The following is a 23,454-nucleotide window of genomic DNA, read 5'->3' as shown; positions in this document are numbered from 1 at the left end:
TCCACACCTTACTCCTTACCTGAGCTGTGTGTCCATGTTACTGGCGCTCCGTGGGAGGTCATCCAAGGATGGCGCCATTACCAGAGCACTCTATCTTCAGTGGGCCTCCAGTTCCCCCATCAGTCCTACTCCGGCACCAGGGGGGTGGATGGGGCCCAGGGCGATGTTCACGGTCGCTCAGGCGGTCAAGGCGCTTCCCAGGGCAGATGTAGTGTTCCTTCCTGGGGTCCCCAACTGAGCCCACAACGTTTCCCTCGGCAACTCACAACAAGAGCTCCTCACAGGTGGCTCATGCAAGATGGCGGTCACTAAAAGCAATGATTCCATCCTTACTGTTGGGGCTGCCTCAGTCGTTCTGCGCCAGTCAGTCAGTCAGTTCCGATGGAAGTCCTTCCAGACCGGGAGAGGCATCCCGCTAGGGAGAGGCAGCCTGCAGTGTCCCGCGCCGGGGGACTTCTCCACCGCGGTATGTAAGATGGCGCTTCGGGGCCAGGCAAGGGTCCGCTCGCCCATTCCGGGCCGATCTCAAGCTCCCTCTACTCCGGCACAGGTGCCGCTGCTGCTCCTCCGTCCACACCAAAGCCGAACAAGTCCAAGGGGTCCCAGAGTGCACTGGTACAGCTCCCGCCACACGTCAGGGGACTCCCGAACTTGTCGCCTTAAAATGGCGGGCGCTCCGGTCTGAAGGCCGATATGTTGGGGCTTCTTCGCCGCTGCTGCCGCCTCCGAGCAGCCCTCCATATCGCCAAAGGTGCCCCTCACCGTCCACTAGCGTAGCACCCCTAGGGTCGGTGTCAAAGGACCCCAAGCTCCGCTGTAATTGCTTTAGTTAGCAGCGGCTGACTGGAGCTCCCTCAGCGTGCATCTTACTGCATTGTCAGCGAAACCACGCCCGAAGGATTATTTTTTGAGATATTTGTTTAGGGAATAAAGATCCAAGATGGGGCGCCATTCTTCCGATTTCTGTTTTATTAGAAAAATCTGGAGTAGAAACCGGTGCCTCTTTGTGGCTTTGGAACCACTTCGATCGCTCCCTTTTTTAACATCAAATGTATCTGGGAGAAAAGCTCTGTGAGATGAGTTGGAGGCTACCAAAAAGTTGTTCCACTTTTGCCTGCCACACAGAGCTTGGCATTGACTACGTCACTGACATTATAAAACTACAGCCAATAATGCTGTGGCGTAGAATATGGGTTACTGAGCAGTGTCAATTGACTAGGGCGATCATCCAAGACATCCTAAAACTGGATCAATGTAAGAAAATCAAATGGCTGTCCTATGTCAAAGCGCTACTAACAGATTTAGGTTACAGGAAGTATTTTGATCATCCACTATTGATAAAAGAAATCCCAAAAAAGAACTTAAAAAGGGAATGTCTTCTTTATCTGGGTCAGGTACGATTACTATCGGAGATCCACAAACCATCTGTCCAACACTCAATACTAGCGCAGACTGTGTTTAATGCAGAACCCTATTTGAACTTCAAACTAACACAATATGAAAAAATGCTGCTCACCCGTTTCAGATTTGATTTCTTTCATTTAATGGTTGCATTTCCAAAGCAAAATGTCTGGTCATCTACATTTTCTATGTGCCCCTGTGATCTGCAGTCCCCTCAAACAACTATCCACACACTGTTATTTTGTAAGTTTTTTACTGAACCCCGTAAACGTTGGATATTGCCCATCCTGAAATTCTGGGGCCTATGGCAATGTCGTCCAGCATTCCTGGCACTTCAGTACCTTGAAAACGAAAATTATGCCAAAGCAATTGCACTTTTTCTCAAGTTTTGTATACGTCATCGTACAAATCTCTGAGCATAAACTATACCGCTGCCTTGCACAACTGAAAGAAAGCTAGCTAACAGGAAAACAGTAGGTTAAATTCAAAACTGAAAAGCTTACATAAACTGAGATGTTGCTGCTCGTTTTAATTACTTTTTAACAAACGTATTTCTTAATGATTTTATATTTTGTAATACTTGCATTTTACTCATTGTGAACTTTTATGGTGTTTTTTTTAAAACTACCGAATAAAGTTATTATTGAATTGAGTTGGAGGCTAAGCCTCTAAACAGTTGCAGAAGAAAAAAACAGCACTGCATCAATAGTCTTAAGTATAAAATGCCCAGTTACAAGAAATAGTGCCATCTACCTCACTGTTCTGATCAGCTTTGAACTATGTCAACAGACCCAAAGTGTTTGATCATAATAGAAATAGGGTTGGAGGCCCAACAGTTAAGCTCCTTAAAAGTTTGCAGTCCTAGTTAAAGTTTGCTGTCTGGATGAATTGCAACGTTTTTAAAATTCTCCATTGGGTTCAGAGGGCGATGTCTAGTCCCATTGCTTTTTATTATGCTTGTAGGTTAATTTGGCATCTGAGGGAATGTTTCAGAACTGCCCCACTGTTGGCACAAGGCATCTCCCATTCTATTAACTTTTTGCTTATAATGCCATGCTGCTCTTATGGGGAAAGTGTTCTGCAGTAACTGTAGGTGTCCAGCATATGGACTATCTGTACCTGACAACAAATCTAGTCAGGTCAAATATCATGTCTGTCGGCCTCTGCAATATTAAAACCAAGAAATACTTTTATATCTTTCTCCTTTTTAGGGTTGAGTATGGTATTGAAACCAATTAGCTCCCCTTGCTGACCACTAGCAAGATGCTACTTCCACCTCTTATATATCTTATCTTTGTACAAAAGCAGAATTCCCAGCTTCATATACTTATGTCTGACGTTTTTTGCTGATGTACCTACCAAAAAAATGTTGACTTGGCCTTGTCTAATTATTGAGTGTTGAAATATATGTTTAGTCTCATCTAGATTGCCCTGCCTTTTTGCACAGATGAAAATGTGTAGCCTCTTGCAAGAGCACTTTGAAGCGGTTAGACTATGAGGTGTCTGCTGTTCAAACAAAAAATGCAAATATTGTTACAGAAAAATGCATCTTCTTTTCCATTTTAATAAATTCTAAACCAATGCAAACAGTAGTGCATACGAAGAACATGTTAAATGTAAAAGAATTGGCACTAATAGTGATAGATTCCCAATTGTCCACAGCCTTTGTTTTACTCTCTTTCTCCAACTGTGTCAAGTGTGCTTGCTGCGTCTTGCAGTGGATTATTAGAGGAAGACATTTACTTAAAACTCTGCTGCCAGAATGGCTTATGTTTAGGGATTAATCATCATCCAAACACCACATATATTGATTTTTAGGAAACAATAAAGGGACTGGGGTAGCCCATACTCGGAAGTAGAAACATTTCTGTGAATGCCCTTCCTCAGCTTTGTCAGTGTCATACTTGTATGCACAAACCTCAACATATACAGTGTTGCTATTCAGATGCCTTTAGGAGATGAAGTTTACCTCTTTACATTTCTCTAACTACATCTGAGGAAGGAAAAACATTATTTTCTTGGTCGATCAGATGTGCCTCTAATCAAAAATGTAAATCCCTAACAGTCAACTTAGTTTGGTTATTGCTTGCAATGGCAGTTGGTACTAGAAAAAACGTCTCTGTACATAACTTTGTCAGAATTTGGATCTATCCATGCACGAGTGCTTCCTCCGCAAGTGATTTCCACTCCTATATCTCTACTTCACCAGTCGCCAAACCAAGCTCATGTTTTCCACCTATCAGGCAAAACAAAGGAATTGGTTTCTCCATTGTTATCTTTTTTCTTTGGCAGAAACACTTCCACTTTTACTGTCCTAACCATTTCCAAGAAGTTGCTTTATTGTATTTGTTGACCTGATTGTTTTTTCACGATAAACTACCTCCCTCTACCATGAATGTCCTTTGTAATGAGCATAAAGCAGTGCACTACATACTACAAGCAATTCGCTGGAGCTGACTCATTCGTTTTGCATCTGTTGTCTGTGGAATCAGCATTCAAAAGGGTCTTGCATTTTCTGCAAGAAAATGTATCTGGTGTTATTGTTGTGAGCACGCTGATGTTGATGCAAGTACTGAATATGACTTTGTCATATGTAGATAAAGGGAATTCTGTACCAAACCTGTTATCTGACTCAACATTACCTATTGGTGCTGTCAACTACGTTTCCTCCTTTTGCTGTGAGGCTGTCTCTGCCTGTAAGCCCCCCTGTGCCTGGATTTGCAATTGTATCACATGGAGAAAGCATCAAATTACACAGATTGGGGGCCCAGTGTACTGGTTGATCTGTTCAAGCCCAATTGGGCTGACAAGATCAGAGCATCCTATCACTTTTCACGCTTCTGCCAGTGCCCTCCTACTTGAACTGTACACCTCCTACACTGCGATAGAACCTGATAACTTGTCTTTTGATAGGTTAAAGGAAGAAAAATGTGCTTGCCATTCCAATAGTATGGTCCAGAAAAAAGTCATATAATTTACTGTGGTCTCATTGTTGTTTTTGACCGGTTCAATGATTTCCTTGCTCGTTTAGGACAAATGCATTACTTTTTGGTAGGGATTGAAATACCTTCATAGGTAATTGTTCAGAGGCTTATATGATAATATATTGATGCCAACCAACAAATAGAAATATACTTCTCACCATTTGACTTGTATATCTATGTACACCCTAATAAAGTGGGCTTTTTGCCATGTGGTACAGGTTTATAAGACAGTAATGCGGAAATTGTTACCTTGCCGGATGCCGTCCCAAGGTTTGAATAACCTCAGGGCAAGTTTAACTAAAGGGCCCTGGAAAAAGGAGTATCTCTCTCTCTCGAAACACATAAACAAAACTGATTGTCTCTGTGCAGAGGTATAGCATGATGTTATCCAATGGATTGTAAAATGTTGCTCTTTAAACCTTTGATTCTGTTTAATAAATAAAAAGAGTTAAACTAAAAATGATCTTGTTGACATTTGGTGGAACTGAGTAAGGAACTGCCCAAGCCAAATGTACTCACCATGTCACTACCGCAGTTCAGCACTTGATCTCACTAGGTTTTTCTGATATCCTCTTTTTCATTAGAGAGTCTTAATTGATAAAGTATTGGCGATGATTAAAGGATAGAGTACAAGTGAGAAACACTTTGACTTACAACCAAATCTGTTATAAACAACATGATATTTATACAGGGTTAATACAGCCTCCTGATAGTCCGAAACCTTTTCTCTTTTATACTTCAGAAATTTGATGTTATCATTGAAGCTTTAGACAATGGCCAACCTGTAGATCTCCGCAACATGCCTCCATCTCCAGAAGGTATGTTGGTCTTTCTTAGTGAACGTTTGTCCACTTTATTTCTGTCCTATTCTCATATTCTCTCTCCCTCACTATTTATCGCTCTGTCTCACTCTTAATCCTACTCATACTCTCACTAGGTGCTAAGCTGTATACCTGTTTTCATCTTTTCTCTTTTAGTTTTATTTGTAGAATGAACTCACTCCTTGTGCACATTTTATTTGTACCATTACCCATTTTTCTCACCAGTCTTAACTTATTTTTTTGGTGAAGTTTTGCATTTAAGTAGGACATGAAATACCTGGCTTAGCCTATTATGATATATTAATGACCCCCCTGTATAGTTAAACATTAAGAAAATAAATGTGTTTGTCTCTGTTGTCTTAGTATTTCTAATGGTTGGTGATGACTATGCTAAAAAGATCTCTTGTTTATTTGTGTCTTGAATTATGAACTTCACAACATTCACTCTTTGTGTGTATTGTTTACTACCTTCATGCAGTCTTCAGCTGCTTTTTAAGCTTTCCAAAAACAATGAATGAATTAATAATTGCGTAAAAGTGCTTAAGAAGTGACTGAAGACTTGTTTAAAATAACATTGATTAATTCTTGTTCCTGAAAGGTTAAAATACGTATGTACAAGGCATGTGTGGTGTAGATACACATTCTGTGCATATTTCTGCCATTTAGTGTTGGACCTGGATGTGTGCAAGTTAATTTTCTTTGAAGAAGTCTTTCGAGTCACAAGGTACTGTGACTCCTCCTCTTGGCAATAATGTGCATGGGCTCTGACTCCATTTTTAGTTTTCTTTCTGCTGTCCAGTTCGGACGTGTGCTCCTGTGCAATGGGTCGACATTTTCACAGTGCTCTTTTCTGTCCACATGGTTCCTTCTCTCTATCCTCATTAATCTTCGATCGCATTTACTTTCCATCTCGGGTCGACGTCTGATTAGGTCGACCACAGCCCCTCTGGGGCCTCTCCTGTAAGGGCCTACTGATAGAGCGCACGGGTCACCCGGGTCACTAGATTTCCAAATTTTCCACGCACTGGGCCCTAGCGTGCATATGATGACCGTGTTTTGCATGAACCGGGTGAAACCTCTGTCACGCTACTATGAGTAATCGAGTGGGTGACTCTTACACCACTCACTATTCGTGTACCTGACTTACCACAGGCACATTACTCCTGACGGATCAGGAGCTAGTAGTGGACAGGTGATAAGGGTTTTCCTAAAAGGGAGAAAATTCTACTTTACACATTTAATACCTTTAGTATCGCTTTAATGTATAATGACCACAGACACCTTGATGGTTTTAAGGGTTTTATATAGTATAAGTTTAGAACGAAAATGCCATTACAAGTAGGCAAATGCAAAGTAATACATCAATGATTAGTATCAGAACCAGGATATAACTATGGATTAAAGTGAGTATCATAGAGTAAAAGGGAACACTATAGGGCATGAATCATAATGAACATTTATCTAATACAGTTTAATCTAGGGCCAGGACGTGAGGAAGACCTAATGTGTGACCTAATAATTTTATACTACTTCCTAAACCTTATGCTATCTTTCTAACTTCACGGCAACCATACTAAGGGAAAGGGAATAAGTGGAACAATCTAAATAAACAGTTGGGTTTCTACAATGTCCTAAAGGAAGGGTAAAAGTGGAACATTTACTAATAATCCATTGCATGAAATTACATTCAAAAGAGACATGGAGAATATCACAGGCAAGATTGCTTTAATCAGAGGAGGAAAAGTTGAGGGTATAGTATAGACAGACACCTATGCCAATATTTACCTAGGTGAGAATGAGGACTAACCCTGGCCACGGGTCAGTTGGGAAAGAACGGGACAAGGACCCTCAAGGATTCAGGAAATACCAGAAGGTGATCAGGTACAGCTCATGGACAGTCAGGACAGGAAACCCCTCAGGTCTGGGTCAGGACTGGGTTCACCAAGGCACGACCAACCCCTCACAGCTTCGGATGCAACGCCAGCGTTACCCCCTCTTCTGCACGGAATCTGCCAAAACCCCGATTGGGTTTTCGAATCTCCCAGCAAAAGGGCTTTGCTTAGCACTTAGAACTAATTTCCACCCCTTGGAGTTTGTGGAAAGTTTCAGGCAGAATGCTCCGCAGCACTCTGTATCAGGCACCTATAGAGTTCGTAGGGTCAGTGACAGGTCTGCTACTCGGACAAGTCGGACAATTTCTCTAAGCTAAGCTAGGCTATATATACTGTTTTGAGTCCCCAAGACCACCCATAAATGTTGCAATATGACAAAATCCCATCTTCTGATTGGTCAAGAGAGGTGGTTAGGACATAGGTACCACCTATATTCTTATTACGTATTTCACGTGACATTACCCTCCCCCTAACATCTGGGTTCCCAGGCATACGTGTGGGAAAGTACAATAATGAAGAAAGGGTTTGCAACATTGTTGCGCATTTCAGAGTAAAAATAGCAGGTCTTCAAGGGCGAAGGTGCCCCTGGAAAGGACAGTCCCCTTTTCAATGGCCAACTGGCCAGGTTCCATTGCTGCACGTCCCAGATCTTTGATCACGTGATGAGGGATACGTCAGCTTCAAAATGGTTCCCATCCCTACTTCAAGGCCCTCATTTACACGGTACATGAAAAGTAAGCGAAAACAAATTAATAACACAGAATAAAATGAATACACTGTACACCATGACCAACTACTCTTAATCCCTTATTTTATAATACTTATAGCATTAAGAGTTAGTGCAGAAAAGATGCATAGACAAAAGCGGCTTAAGATAGCATGAAGCATGATTAGTGACAAGCGGCCATTTTAGCAACAATGCGCATGTGCGAACTTTTCCCTCCAGATTGCGAGTGCGTCACATCACATGGGTATGACCGACGCATGCGCAGACTGGATTTCTGCAAAGCGGCCATTTTATTAATGTGCAAGCTTGATTACGATGAAAAACACATAGGCAAGCCTCCTAGGGACACCCGTGTGTTGGGTAAATACAAATAAATGACAAACAATCGGAGTTAGTACAGTTATGATTTAAGGCGAGGTTCATGAAAGAGAGCAAGTCGCGTTACGTGCGAATCCTTGCTCCATCACTACCACCATTTCGTCTCTCCACCATGCCTCAATGGTGATGGAACAGACGCCATTTTGATATGCTCCTCGCTTCCACGCAAAATATTGTCTCACCGAACTCCATCAGGTCTGCAATCTGTTCTTGTCACCGGAACCAAACGAGGTTTGCCAGCGAATCTTGCCCTACCTTCCACTCCAAAAGACTCTTAGCGACTGTCACGCTTGTTGACTCGAGATATCGGATAGGGGTGGAGATGACACCCTAGTCCTCTGCGGTCCACAGGGGGAACAGCACCCACAACCGTCGGTTGCGGATGAAGAGGCTATCGCCGCTGGAGCGAGTTCTGCCTCCGACCTTTAGATCAAGGACCTTCCATGAGCTTAGCATTCTTGAGTACAGCATATCTCCACCTTGACACACCACTCATCCGGAGTAGCCTTCAGCCAAAGGACACTCAGCCACTCTGGAACATCAGACATGTTTTCTGACCACATCTGCCTTTGGGCCATGGTTGGTGACAAACTGTTCCGTACCCTGCCCAGCTCGGCGCCGAAGAAGCCTTCTAGACTGACTGCTTTGGCGCTGGCCACCCTAACACCAAGCTGACCCTCTACACTATGGGTACTCACAAACTTTCTCTCGGGGGCCAAATTTACAGTGTGGTTTATGTCCGAGGGCCTCACTGGTGTGGGCGGGGTCAGTGGGAGAAGGGGCTGGGCTAGAGCAAAAAAAATAACTGTGACCATGAGGTTGATCACAGGTTCCTGCAGCGGACGCCTTTGTCCACTGAGCCACCAGACCCGGCATACACACATCTCACTCTCTCTTGTTCTTTCTCTCTCTCTGTCTCTCTGTCTCCCTCCCTCTCTCTCCCTCTGTCTCTCTGTCTCCATCTGTCTCACTCACTCTGTCTCACTCCCTCTCTCCCTCTGTCTTACTCCCTCTCTCCCTCTGTCTCACTCACTCCCTCTCTCCCTCTGTCTCACTCACTCCGACTGTCTCACTCCCTCTCTCCCTCTGTCTCACTCACTCTGAATGTCTCCCTCTCTCTGTCTCCCTCTCCATCTCAGTTTCCCTCTCCCTCTGTTTCCCTCTCCCTCTGTTTCCCTCTCCCTCTGTTTCCCTCTCCCTCTGTTTCCCTCTCCCTCTGTTTCCCTCTCCCACAGAAATACCGTGTCATCCACCCCCACACAGACCCCATCCTTTCCCAACATTCAGGCCCTGCTGCTCTACCCTCGAAAAGTCAGCTATCCTTCAAAGAGCCCTTGGACATTCCGGTTCCAGAAAAAACAACACAAGAATGTGTACCAAATCCTTATCCAATGCACCACCATCCACTCCTCTTGCTCCTAAATGTCAGCCTATGGCCTCCACACCTGCTTCTCCAGGAGACCCCCTTGACATCACACCCCAGGGTTCTCCACACTCTGACACAGGTGGGCGTGTTGCAGGGGGATAAAACACTTGGCATTTCCCCACAGGGTGACCCAGGTATCCCTAGTGGGTCTACAATGTAGACTCACTAGGGATAACAGACCCAGCCCTCTCCTCTGCATGATTGTACATCCTTTCAAGAACTTATTGGTAGGGCTGCCTCCTTTCATAACGTGGAACACCACATCGAGCCTATAGATGAGGACTTCTCCAGTATTGGGGTGTCTTTCATAGATTCACATGCCTGAATCATTCCCCGTCGTCGGAGTGGGAGTCCCATGGTACATAAAAAAGCAATAATCTGTATATAAGAAAGCCAAAAACCCTTGGTAATACCAACCAGGAAGTAAAGTAGCCCTAAGCTACAATGGAAAACACGTCCACACTTATGACTATCCTAGTCATTTTGTATAGACCAAACTACAGCCAATCAGGCGCCAGCACCCACTAGAATGCTCTCTCCAGAGACTCAGGCGCTCAGATTTTCTACTGCACGTCGTGTGAAAGGGAGTCTCCCTGAGCTCTGCTCAGTACTTCTCAACCTGACTGGTTATTTATCCTATTTTTGGAATGTCTTCTTCAAAATCTCTCTTCAGACCATGTGAGTCTTGTGGGAAGCTTAGGCTTTTTAAAGAAGATCCCCACAAAAAGTGCATTTATTGCCTATATCCTGATCATCAGGTAAAGGATTGTAAGATCTGCACGGCCTTTCCTCAGAAGACCCTCAGAGACAGAGAAGGTAGTCTTCTATTATGGTTGCAGAAGATTGAGGACCAGGATGATCCTCTATCTGAGGTAGGAAGTTTGGCTTCGGGTTCTTCTATATCTTCCAGAAAGAGAAAGATTGAGGAAGAGGTATCTTCTCCTGGGGCTAAGGTGTTGAGAAAAGCTAAGAATTCTAGCTTGCCTTCCTCTTCTACACAAAAAAGGCTTCTCCACCTTCTAAATCTGGACTTAAAACGCCCCCGAGAAAGTCTGCTAATGCTTTGCCATCTAAAAGACTGTCGGAGAAAAAATTACCTCAGAAAAAGACCTTGTTGACGACCTCATCATCGACGGCTGCTCCGTCAACGGGTCCCGTCTACAGTATTTCCTCCACATCGACGGTTACTTTCTCTTCGCAAAGCCTCAGATGGTGATGTCGACGGCTTCTTAACCGTCGACGATGGTCTTGGTTTCAGTGAGACCCATCTCGTCGACAAAGATTCAGCCATCAAGTGTCGACGTTCCTTCGTCATCGAAGTTAAAGATGATATCGTCGACGAATGCATCGTCAACGGAGATTAGCCCGTCGACGAAAGTCATCCCGTCGACGGGTCCCTCGTAGACGAAGGCAGCTTTGCCGTCGACGACCACACAGTCGACGAGAAGTCCATCATCATCAGCGATGACGCAGTCGTCGAAGATTCCACCATCGTCGACAAGTACCTCGTCGACGAAAGTTCTACCGCCGTTGACAGCTTCGTCGTCGACGAAGTAAACATCGTCGTCGAAGGCTTCATCGACGAAACTTACCTCGCCGTTGACAACATCGTCAACATTGAAAGCCCCGTCGGCGAAGCAGGCAATATCTCCGTCGACGATACCGTTGACGGTGGGTCCGTCAACGCCTCTTCTGTCTTCATGTACGGATCTGCAGGTTTGGTCCGCTGCTCCGTCTGCTGCCTTTTTACCTCACCATTGACGGGAGCTTCATTGTTACAAAGGAGAGGCTCTACTCTACCGCCTCTTTCACCCCTAAAGTTGCCTGAGTAGCTTTTGGATTCAGAGGATGATAATCAGGAACAATCTGATGAGGACGACAATTTCCGAGTGGCCAGAAGTCCGTCAGAACTGTTAATAAATACGCAGGAGGATGATCACGAAGAGGAAGAGGTTTTTCCTGCACCAGTTGCTCAAGCCCCTGCAGCAGTACCAACAGCAAAGATGCCATTAGACCTTCTTACAAATCTACAATACATGTTCATACAGTACATCTACATACACTTAAGCGCCGAGACATCCCTGGGTATTTGCGCGCTATAAAAATTGCCAAAACATAAACATGTTAAATGACTATTACCGCCGGTTCCCTCGTCTGAGTCGGCAGACTCGCTTCCGGCGACACCCATGACTCAAGCACCTGCCTCAGCCTTGAGAGTCCTGAGACAGTCACCTTTGACACCAGTACCTGAGGTACAATCTTCTAATCTACCTTCTCCAGTACAGTCCCACCACTGATGACGATAGAGAAGAAGGAGAGGTGGACGACCAATCAGTAATGTCGGAGTGCTATAACTATCAGACGCAGACCCCATCCCCTACTGCTCCTCATACAGCGGACTCTCCACCTGTTGATATTGGTGGATTCCATCTAGTAATGGAAAGAGCAGCAAAGATGTTTCAGATTACTATGGAAGCTAAACAGCAGGATTGTTTTTTATATGACTTTAAAGATCAACCACACAAACAAGTGAGGACAATCCTGATAATAGATTTAATTTGGAAGGAGGGCCTGAAGGTCATGTCTACTCCAAATTCTTTACCAGCGGTCTTACCTTGAATTGGCAAAAAGTACAAGGCGCCCATTACATCACCTGCATGCCTTATCGGACAAGCTATGACAGAGTCCGTTGTCACTCAAGCGGCACAGAATAAGGCTAGAAACCCGTCCTCACAAGTGACCGCCCCACCTGACAGAGATGGAAGACATCTCGACTCCATCGGGATAAAGGTGTCAACTATAGCTGTGACTACTATTCGAGCAGCAAATTCCCTAGCAATCCTAGGGAGATATGATAGACCGATGTGGTCAGACATATATCCATATCTCAAAGCTTGCGGAACCGGAGAGGTCAGAAGCAAAGAAGGTGTTACATGAAGGGGAGTGCGTCTCTGCAGAGATGATTGACGCAGCTGTGGATGTGGCAACCACAGGCTTCCGACAGTTGACGGGCGCGGCAGTCTTAAGGAGACAAGGTTGGCTGAAGTCAACCTCCTTCCGGCAAGAAGACCAGGCAAAGATAATAGATATGCCTTACGATGGAGAATATCTTTTTGGCCAGCACATTGACGAGGCTTTGCAGGCCATTAAGAAAGATAGACACGCAAGGTCGCTGGCAAACCTGCAATTTCGCAAATCGTCCTTTCGTAGCGCCAAAGGACGTGGGTCCTATTCGAATAGAGGAGGATATTCTCAGCAGCGCTCGTACCTTTCATTGACCGTCAATGGGAAATGGGATACACATCAAAAGAAGTGGCACATCAACCTTCTAGAATTGAGAGCAATTTTTCTGGCCCTGAAATCTTTTCGGACGGTAATACATGGATCCACAGTTTTAATCAGAACAGACAATACAACAAGTATGCATTACTTGAACAAACAAGGGGGCACAAGATCGACCCTTCTTTCTCAGGAGTGCCAGGAGATTTGTAGTTGGGCTCTAGATCACAGGATAAATCTGTCAGCAACGCACGTTCCAGGGATGTCCAATGTCCTCGCCGATTCTCTCAGCAGAGTGACAGTGACAAATCACGAATGGGAACTTCATCAGCCGACTCTGGACAGAATTTTTCAGAAGTGGGGTCATCCCAACCTGGACTTAATTGCGACGAAGCAGAACCACAAATGCCCATACTTTGCAAGTTGGGTTCCCCACAAGGATTTATGCGGAGAAGCACTTTCAATGAATTGGTCTCAAATATTTGCATACGCTTTTCCACCGATCCCTTTGGTTCACAGGGTCATCCGGAAAATGAAACAGCAGCCATGCTGCCTCATCCTCATCGCGCCCAGATGGCCTCACCAATATTGGTTCACCGAGCTACTACTTCTCTCGGAGTGCAATCCCATACAACTTCAAACACTACCAAATCTTCTAACAATGCAAGAGGGTCAAATTTGTCATCCGGACCCAGCTTCCTTGAAATTAGCAGCTTGGCTCCTCAACGCGTTTAATTTGCCCATCTAAATATCCCGGAGGATTGTAAAGAAGTTCTAGCCAAGGCTCGAGCGCCTGCTACTATTAATACTTACAAACTTAAATGGAAAATGTTTTGTGCCTGGTATCTCGCGGCCAACTTACATCCACTCCATGCAAAACCAGAACAGATCTTACCGTTGTTTCTTCAATTGGCTAAGTCTGGCTTGTCTCTTTCCACTCTGAAAGTGTTTTTTAGCGCCCATTTCCAGATTCCGTCAAGATGGCTCTAACTCTTTGTATTCCACTAGAATAATTAAGCAATTCTTCAAAGGCCTTTTTCAAATGTTCCCGCCTGTTCGGCGTCCACCTCCTTCCTGGTATTTGAATGTGGCTCTCTTTCAGCTCATGCGTCACCCCTTTGAGCCTATTCATAAAGTGGATCTAAAATTCCTTTCCTGGAAGGTTTCTCTCCTTCTAGCTCTAACATCGGCACGTAGAGTCAGTGACATTCAAGCATTCACCATCAAAGATCGGTTTTTACAGTTCATTTCAAATTTGGTGGTGCAACGTACTAATCCAAGCTACATGCCTAAAGTGCCATACGACTCTCACCTTAATGAGCCGGTGCTTTCCTAATCCATGAACGAGAGCGGAGAAGGCCTTGCATTCCCTGGACATCAGGAGATGTCTTAAATTCTACCTCCAATGAACTGCTACATTGCGAAAAACAGATCAGCTCTTTGTAGCATACGGAATGATACGTAAAGTATACGCTGTATCTAAGCAGACCATAGCCCGTTGGGTGTCCTCAGCAATAAGTCTCTGTCACCAACAAGCAGGGAGACCATTTCAGTCATTGCCAAGAGCACATTCTACGAGAGCGGTCTCCTCCTCAACAGCCCTCTTTGCTGGAGTGCCTCTTCATCATATCTGCAGAGCGGCAACCTGGACCAGCACGCATACCTTCACCAAGCACTATTGCTTGGATGCTGCCAGTGATGCAGATACTTCAGTGGGACGAGCAGTGCTTCGCAATCTTTTTAAATTAGGTGAGCCTCTGCTCTTCTAGACACTTATGTTTCATGTAATATTGTTTGCAAAATGTACATATGCATAGGAATGCAAAAAGGCGTCTATGAGCAGGATGGTGTGTACTGCTATTTACTCTGATTCAGGCATGTGAATCTATGAAAGACACCCCAATACTGGAGAAGAACAATAGTTTCTTACCTGTAATCTGTGGTTCTCCAGTATTGGTGTCTTTCATAGATTCACATACACCCGCCACCTCCCCTCAGAGGCTCCTCAGGTGATATTATTACTTTCACTCCTGTGTGAGAAAATCTGAGAGCCTGAGTCTCTGGGGAAAGCATTCTAGTGGGTGCTGGCGCCTGATTGGCTGTAGTTTGGTCTATACAAAATTACTATGATAGTCATAAGTGTGGAAGTTTTTTCCATTGTAGCTTAGGGCTACTTTACTTCCTGGTTGGTATTACCAAGGGTTTTTGGCTTTCTTATATACAAATTATTGCTTTTTTATGTACAGAGGGACTCCCACTCCGACGACTGGGAATTATTCAGGCATGTGAATCTATGAAAGACACCAATACTGGAGAACCACAGATTACAGGTAAGTAACTATTGTTCTTCCTCTTCGAAACCCTCTCCTCCACTCTCTGCTCCACTCAGTGCCTCCCATGCTTAAGGGCATGTTACGTCCCACCCCTGAAATTTTTAAAGAGACTGTCCGGGTTAGGGTTAAAACACCTAGAGTGGATATAAAATATAAAGCCTCTCCTTCTGACTCCATCTGTATTCGTGGTCAGCTTCCAACCGAGTCTCCAGTAGTCACCACTGCCTGTAAGCAAGCCAAATCCCAGACCAACAGAGATGCCCCGCCACTAGATAAGCAAAGCAAATGCCTGGTTGCAGCAGGGAAGCAGATCGCCATACAATCGGCCAGCTATTGGCGCATTGCTAATACTGTCTGCTTTTTTGCACGGCATGATCATGTCCACTGGGTCGAAATGGAGGAGCTCCTACAATACCTCTCTCAAGAGCATAGAAAACAGTTTCAATAGATAGTTTCTGAGGTCAAGCTGATTTCCAACACTTCTATTCGCTGTGCCTTAGACGCAGCCCATACTGCTACCAGAGACGTAAATTCTAGCATTCTGCTGCGCAGACACTCATGGCTCTTTTTCTCTGACTTTAAGCTGGAAGTTCAGCAGAACTTGCTGTACATGCCTTTTGATAGTGAGCACCTCCTTGGTCCACAAGTGGTTTAAGCTTTAGAAAAAAATCTAAAAGAATACAGAGACAGCCAAAGTGATGAGGGTACTGCTATAACACCCATTTCCCGCAGCTTCTTTTGCCATTTTCAAAAATCTACTCCTCCGCTTTACCATCAAGATTGAAATGAAAACCCTTTACCTTTCAGATAGTTACTCGAATCATTCAGTTTAATGACCATGTTTCAACTGGATGTGTGTTAATATATTACTTATATTATTTTTAAGGCAACACGTTGTTGAGAGCAGTATTACAGCTGTGTTTCACAAGCTCCATCTTTTCTAGCACCACAAGAGTTTGCAACTTGTGTTGGCATTATCAAAATCTACTAGTCCGGTGTTCATCAGTCCGCTCTGGGGCTCTCATTATTAGCATCCAATGCAGGTCTCTGACGCAGAAGAAATCATTCTTATGAACAAGAGGCTCCAGTGCCAGATCAGAAGCCACCGAAGTCATCTGCGGCGTTCCTCAAGGCTCCTCACTCAGCCCAACCCTCTTCAACGTCTACATGAGTCCCCTCGCAGCCATCGCACGCCAGCACAACCTCAACATCATCTCCTACGCCGACGACACCCAGCTGATCCTCTCCCTCACCAACGACCCCGCCACCGCCAGAGCCAACCTACACGAAGGGATGAAAGAGGTAGCCGAATGGATGAAGAACAGCCGCCTGAAACTGAACTCGGACAAGACGGAAGTCCTCATCCTGGGCTCTTCACCTTCCGCCTGGGACGACTCCTGGTGGCCCCTCGCCCTAGGCAGCGCACCCAAACCAACAGACCACGCACGCAACCTGGGCTTCATCCTGGACTCCTCCCTCTCCATGACCGGACAAGTGAACACCGTCTCCTCGTCGTGCTTCAACATCCTACGCATGCTACGCAAGACCTTCCGGTGGATCCCCACTGAGACCAGGAAGACGGTCACCCAGGCCCTCGTCACCAGCCGACTGGACTACGGTAACTCCCTCTTCGCCGGAACCACCGCCAAACTCCAGAAGAGACTCCAGCGGATCCAGAACGCCTCAGCACGACTCATCCTGGACATCCCCCGTCGCAACCACATCTCCGGACACCTGAGAGACCTGCACTGGCTCCAGGTCAACAAGAGAATCACCTTCCATCTCCTCACCCACGCACACAAAGCCCTGCACAACCAAGGCCCAGGATACCTCAACAGCCACCTCAACTTCTACGCTCCCTAACGCCAGCTTCGATCGACCGGCCACGCCCTCGCCGCCGTCCCCCGCATCCGAAGAGCCAGGAGGAAGGTCCTTCTCCTACCTCACCGCCAAGACCTGGAACTCCCTCCCAACCCACCTCCGCCTGACCCAGGACCACCTCGCCTTCAGGAAGCAGCTCAAGACCTGGCTGTTCGAGCAGTAGCGGACCCCCCCTCCCCAAGCGCCTTGAGACCCTCCGGGTGAGTAGCGCGCTATTAAAATGCTCCGATTGATCCGATTGATTGAGACTGGAAATTAGGCAAGCTGAAATTAATAATAGCGTTCTGCAAAAGTTTTAATGTTTTCACAGATATCTGTTTATTGTTTTATGAGAACAAAACGATTGTAAAATGAAAAGGCAATTCATAACACTAGTACATTATTTCCATGAATCATATCAATGCTCTTTAATATATCCAATACACCAGTGAGGCAGAGAATACAAAATCATCAAAGTGGGAAAAGGACAGGACATAACAGACACATAAACTAATTTTCCTGCCACACTTCATTATCGTCTTACTCTTTGACATTATTAACATATGCCAGGCTGACAACAGGAGCTCTATGGGTCTCTTAAAAAGGGGAATCATGCATGGGGGTGCTTGAATTAACGAGATTCTACCTAAACAAGCCCATTGCTCTCCTATGTGAATGACACATTGCACTGGTACCCCCATGGTTCTAAGGCCTCCAAGAGGGGCTTCCACAAATGCTTCTTTTTCATATGCGCTGTTGACCTTGCTAGATACTTTCGCCATTGGTAATAAGATCGTTGATACCACTGGTAGATCAGAGTTTTGGCCACCATCCTCCAATTGAAAGCAATGGTAGTGGAGGCGTGGCTTGATCGGCCATGATGGCGGTCGTGTTTTGCTTGCGCTCCGTCCAGCCCCGTAATATCCTGATCAGTTATCCTGCCCATCCGACCTGATATCGGCTGCTTTGAGGTACTAACTCAGTTGGAGGACGGCGACACTCCCCTGGGCTGGTTTCAACGCTGTGGGAGGCTCGGCGGAGTTACGGTCGTCGAGAGGAGCGGCAGCCTGAAGAAGGTATGCTCCGAGGGAAGCCTGGGAGTTTCCTGCTCTGGCCAGGCTGCGACGGGGCTCAGTCGGCAGAGTGGACAGATGGCAGATTGTGGTCCCCTGGCACCTGTTGCTGATGATCGGCGGAGTGGGGCTTGCCGGTGGAGGCCTGGGATCCCTTGTCTGGAAGAGGACTGGAGTGACTGCGGAGCGCTGCGGTGGGCAGTTCGGGCTATGGAGGTAGGAGACTGCTGGAGTGGGCGGCGCGACGGGCAGGCGGCCATCTTCAGTGCCTGGGAGGAGGCCGCGTTAGCTTTCGAGCGAGAGGGGAGCCCAGTATGACACCCGGGCTCTGGACATTGTTCGGAGTGTGCCCCGTTGTGACCGTTGCTTCCCCCATCCTCCGCTCATTAGGTCGAGCCTGGCTAACGCAGCGCGAAAGCACTGTCGCCAGCGAGATCTATTGTTGCTGACTTGCCTTGGAAGTGGGACAGAGATGGCCATGCGCAGGGCTTTTGCCGATTGGAGCTCGTGCACACGCATGTACAGCCACGCAAATGCACATCTCCTGTCCTCCTTCCGTCCAAGCAAGCCAGCTGCATGCAGTAACAGCGCCTCGCAAGCCTGATTCAATTTCACTTTTGTTTTCCAATGTGCACGCGCGCTCAACTCGCTCAACACACCTTCACTCCTATAAATATTAAAGAACGTCACAATGTAGAGAACAGTTTTCACGATGTGAAACCTGGCAAGCACTGTGAATTGCGTTAGCTGTGCAAGGGGGAGAGATGTGACAAGCAGTTTACGGTGTTTACCTTATGCCGCACAACGTGAGGAGCGAGGGTGATGAGCCATCCAGCATTTCACACAGCGCTTTCTCCTACTCTGCTTCACTCGTCAGCACGTGCCCGCCTCTTCAACACCTCAGAGGCTGCTTGCAGAATGCAACCTGTGCAGCTCCGAGGAAATGAGTCCTCTGACTGCCAGCCCGCCCCTTACACAATGACACTCACGCCCCATCCGTTCCCCCATTTATTCGGATGTCCTACCTCGGCACTGGGCACCGCGTGTGTGGCGCACTCCGCTCCTCCTGGCGTCAGGTTCCTTTCTATGGGCGCGCCGCTGTGGTTGCCGCTGCTGCCCACGCGGTGGGGGCTGCCTCCGGGTACGCGTGCCGCTGCTCTCTCGCTCGGTGTCTCGTGGCGGGGGCGGTGCGTGCGCAGAGGCACTAGTAGCAGGCAGGCGCCCTTCTTCGCACCCCGACCAGCAGGAGGAAGGAGGAAGGCAAAGAAGGAACCTCAGCAGTAGGAGCTACAGGAACTTCTACCCACAGCAGGGTCCCAAGCCCGTGTAAAGCCAGTGAAGGAAGTCTGAGCTGCAGCACCTACAGGAGGTAACAGCACCGTCAGGTGAGCCTCTGGGCTAGACACATTGGAAGCCCCGCCGGAGTGCTGTTGTAGGGGTGCTGTGCTGGCAGCTTCCACAATGTACATTTGGAGTGTTTGTGACCCCTGGTGGGGTGTTTTGCAGTGACGCCAGATCCGTTCAGGCTCCCCTTCATGCCATCTGCCCATACTCCCTGCAACTGTCCCATTAATGTCGTTTCAGGACCTCAAGTTTGATTCGTCTTTCATATCCCATTTCTTTCTCTGATAGTCCACTGCTTCCCACGACCCTACGTCCATCATATCTTATGCTCTTTCTACTCCTTTTCACCCCCTCTTCCCTCAATCTGATCCCCTCACTATTTCCCTGCCCTCTAATATCTCCTTATATATATATATATATATATATATATATATATATATATATATATATATATATATATATATATATATATATATATTCTGTACCTTCTCCCTGCGTTCAGTCATTCCCTCGTCTGATTCCCTCTGGCATTATCTCCCCTACCACAGCCCCAGCGGGGAATTGTCCCACTTTAACTCTGGTAGTTTGAAACCTCCAGTTTTCAGTACACAGACTGCCATTGACAACCCCCATTGTTCCATTTCGTTCACCTGGCAAGCAATAGGTCTCGCATTTGCAAGAGTTTAAGCTATTAGCATTGTAAATGACAATTCCTTTTATCTATGTAAATTAAAGGCAATGACATTTACAATGCCAATAGCTCAAACTTGTTCTTTTTGTGCAGTCTAAGAGTGCATGTTTTCTTGTTGTCTCCTTATGTGCTTCTATGCTTCACCCTATGCCCTGGATGAGGCTATTCAAATGACAATTGCCAAATATGCACTGGTGGAAACTACATACGTCCTCACCCAAACGTGTGTTTTTGCGTGTAGTGCTTGGTTTGTGGGCCCATGAACATGTGGGTACATCCTCTTCTCCCACTAATGACCTTGGATCAAGGGCCTGGGTGTCAAGCTTCTTTGTGTGGTATATTGTAGGCTGCTTAAGGATAGTGTTCTGTGCAGAGTTTCTTAATAGAAGTGTTGGGGGGACAACACAGTGCCTCCCTGATAACAGGGTTGACACCTGCACTCAACCAGGCTAGAAAGGCTACCATTTTGTTTCGACCGGCCAATGTGATGAGTAGGCATTGCACTGTAATCTGCGTTTAGCAGTTTGACACTACCCCACCTGAACCAATGTTCGGGGCAGAGCAAGCAGCTGTGTGGTCTGATGCTCTTTTCAGGGGCTGGAGTTTGGGTCGCACACCAAGGGCGTGTCTGGTCAGTGTGAAAAGGATATTTATACCTTAGACAGCAGCTAGGTAAGGACCTGCACTGGATAAACACCTATTTCATTAATCCCCATAATTATTCTACCACTCTGAAGACCCATCTGGCTTACTGTGTGTTGCCCTGCTTCTGGAGGGCTTCTACCAAGAGCCACTGCTCGGACACTGGACTGCACTGGGTCCTCGCGTAGGAGCTGTTTGCGGAAAGGCCACAGTCAAACCTGCACATGCAACTCCGGCCACAGACTCTGAAGGTCATTGAATGTCCCCTTTGACCATGCTAAGAGGCTTCATGGTGCCACTCCATGTGCAGAGTAATATGCAGCGACGTCCTCCATGTCTGTGCTTGGCAGTGGGAAAGAGGAACTCTTGACTTTGTGGGCACTGTCTTGTAAGTGTGCAGCTGCCATAACAACAAGCATTTACAACGCAATAGGTCTCGCACTGACATTATTTTGAGCTATTGACATTGCAAATGACATTGTTTTTTTTTTTTAGTTTGTTTTGTAAAACCTAAATAAAAGGCATTTGCTATTGACTATTGGCATTGCAAATGAGAATACCTTTTACTTGTGTTTTCTTATTTAAAGCATAAATAAAAGGCATTGGTATTAACAATGCCAATAGCTTAAACTATACCTTTAGCTATTGGCATTTTAAATTACAATGCCTTTTATTTATGTTTTACAAAAGAAAACAAAAATGTCATTTAAATGTCAATAGCTCAAAATAATGTCAGTTCGAGACCAATTGCATTGTAAATGCTTGTTTGTATGGTGCTCGAGCAGGAACTTTGGCGGTCGCGCCGGGCCGCAGGTGGGGAATGGGGGAGGGGGGGGGACCTGATACGGCAGTGCAGCATTGACAGAGAAGGGATCACTCGAGCTGGTTGAAGGAGGCACCGCTGAACCAGGGACCTGCCCAGGTACTGGGGTTGTGCCTGACTCTTTCCCCCATGTGCGACATCGTCTGGTGAGCGGCAGCAGGTCCTGGATATAAGGCATTGCTGGGATTGCCTGCTGCCATTTTGGGACACCGCTGCGACGTTGGAGGTATATCCGCTGGATCCTCGACGTGCGTGAGGCCCTGCTGGATCTTGGAGCCGAGGAGGGTTAAGTATCTGTCGGCACGCAGGTTGGGGGTGCCGGACCACCTTCCTTTTCTTCTCCCCCCCCCTTCTTTTCTGTTTCCGGGTCTGGTGCTGGCTGGGTGTTCGACGGTCGTGTTGGACCACAGGGGAGAGGGAGGCCTTCGCGGGGGACCTCCACATGGCGGTGGGATCGGACTGCAGTTGCCTGTGGGTAGGTGCACTATCTGCCGCCCCCTGGTGTCAGCACGGAGAGCCCGGTAAGCAGCCATGACGCATGAATAGGGCGGCGGGGGTCATACCAAGCAGGGCCCCATTGATAAATTCACTGGCGCTAGAGTGGTGGCTGGATCATCGGGACAGCAGGGGTCGGCCCCGCATAATGCGAGTCTACTGGCGGCCATTGCCCAGTCCAGAGATAAGCTTGATGCCAAAATCGGCGCAGTTAGATCGGACGTTATGCTCTTGAGACAAAACTTGTGTAATGCAGTGTCGCTCATCACGGAGGCCGAAACCCGCATCTCCGGGGTAGAAGATGATGTCACTATCTTGAAAAAAAAATGTTGCTGCCATGGAGATGGTTCAGAAGGGACTGGCGATGCGGGTGGAGTACGCTGAAGGGCGCGCCAGGCGTAACAACCTCCGCTTTGTTGGATTTCCTGATGGATGCAAGGGAATAACATGGAACGCTTTCTAACACAGTGGCTGGAGGGTTGGCTTCCCTCGTGGGTCCGCTGCTTCATTGTAGAACGGGCCCACAGGGCGCTCATGCAGAAGCCTCCGCCTGGGGCTCGCCGGCGGCCCGTTATAGAGAAACTCATAAACTACCTGGACCGCAACGCAATCTTGAAGCAAGCCCGAGCCAAGGAACCTCTTACCTCTAACAATGCACGTATCCTTATTTTCCTGGATTACACACGGCAGGTGTAGCAGCAGCAACCATCATTTCTTGCTGCGAAGACCCGCCTCAGAGACCTTAAGCTCCCCTACGCCTTGTTGTTTCCCGTACGCCTGCGGGTGGTATACCGCTCCCGCACGCACTTCTTTGATACCCCGGAGGACGTTTTCAAATGGACTGATGAGACAGTGCAGGTCTACACACCACCTGGTAGAGAATCTGACTCGTCGAGCGAGGTAGCCCGGAGAGGTCCCCAGGGCCAGCTGAAGGGCAACAGGAGGTCGCAGCCCAGGCGTCGCTCCCAATCGTGTACAACACCCTCTCGGGGAGGCTCCGCCTCGGAGCAACAGGCGCCAGCGTATTGACGTTTGGTGGGATAAGTGTCGGATGGGCTTGAACTTGGGCTGGCCCTTATGCCAGGCCGTTGCTGGCTGGGGTGGGGCCCGAGGGCATGGGCTGTGAGTTGGGGATCCATTGGCCAGTGCGGTTCCAGTTCCCCTGTTGGGGATTGAGTTCCTAAGAGGCCGCAACAGGTACTTCAGTGTTTTTGAGGTATGGGGTGGGGAGTTTGTTGTTGGGGGGAGGTTATTTCTGTTTCTGTCTCTAGATTGAGCGTCCCCT

General features: G+C 47.0%; 1 protein-coding gene across 1 annotated transcript in view; it reads left to right on the top strand.

The window, feature by feature from the left end:
• CC2D1B (coiled-coil and C2 domain containing 1B) overlaps window positions 1-23,454 on the top strand; it is a 555,234-nt gene that overhangs the window by 207,689 nt on the left and 324,091 nt on the right. Inside the window, exon 9 of the mRNA XM_086925080.1 lies at window positions 5,128-5,203. Coding sequence (XP_086781206.1) covers window positions 5,128-5,203 — 76 coding nt within the window. The remainder of the gene's footprint in view (window positions 1-5,127; window positions 5,204-23,454) is intronic.

Source organism: Lissotriton vulgaris, chromosome 1_1 (assembly GCF_964263255.1).
Source record: "Lissotriton vulgaris chromosome 1_1, aLisVul1.2, whole genome shotgun sequence".
Lineage (NCBI taxonomy): Eukaryota > Metazoa > Chordata > Amphibia > Caudata > Salamandridae > Lissotriton > Lissotriton vulgaris.
This window is presented reverse-complemented; position numbering and strand designations above follow the sequence as displayed.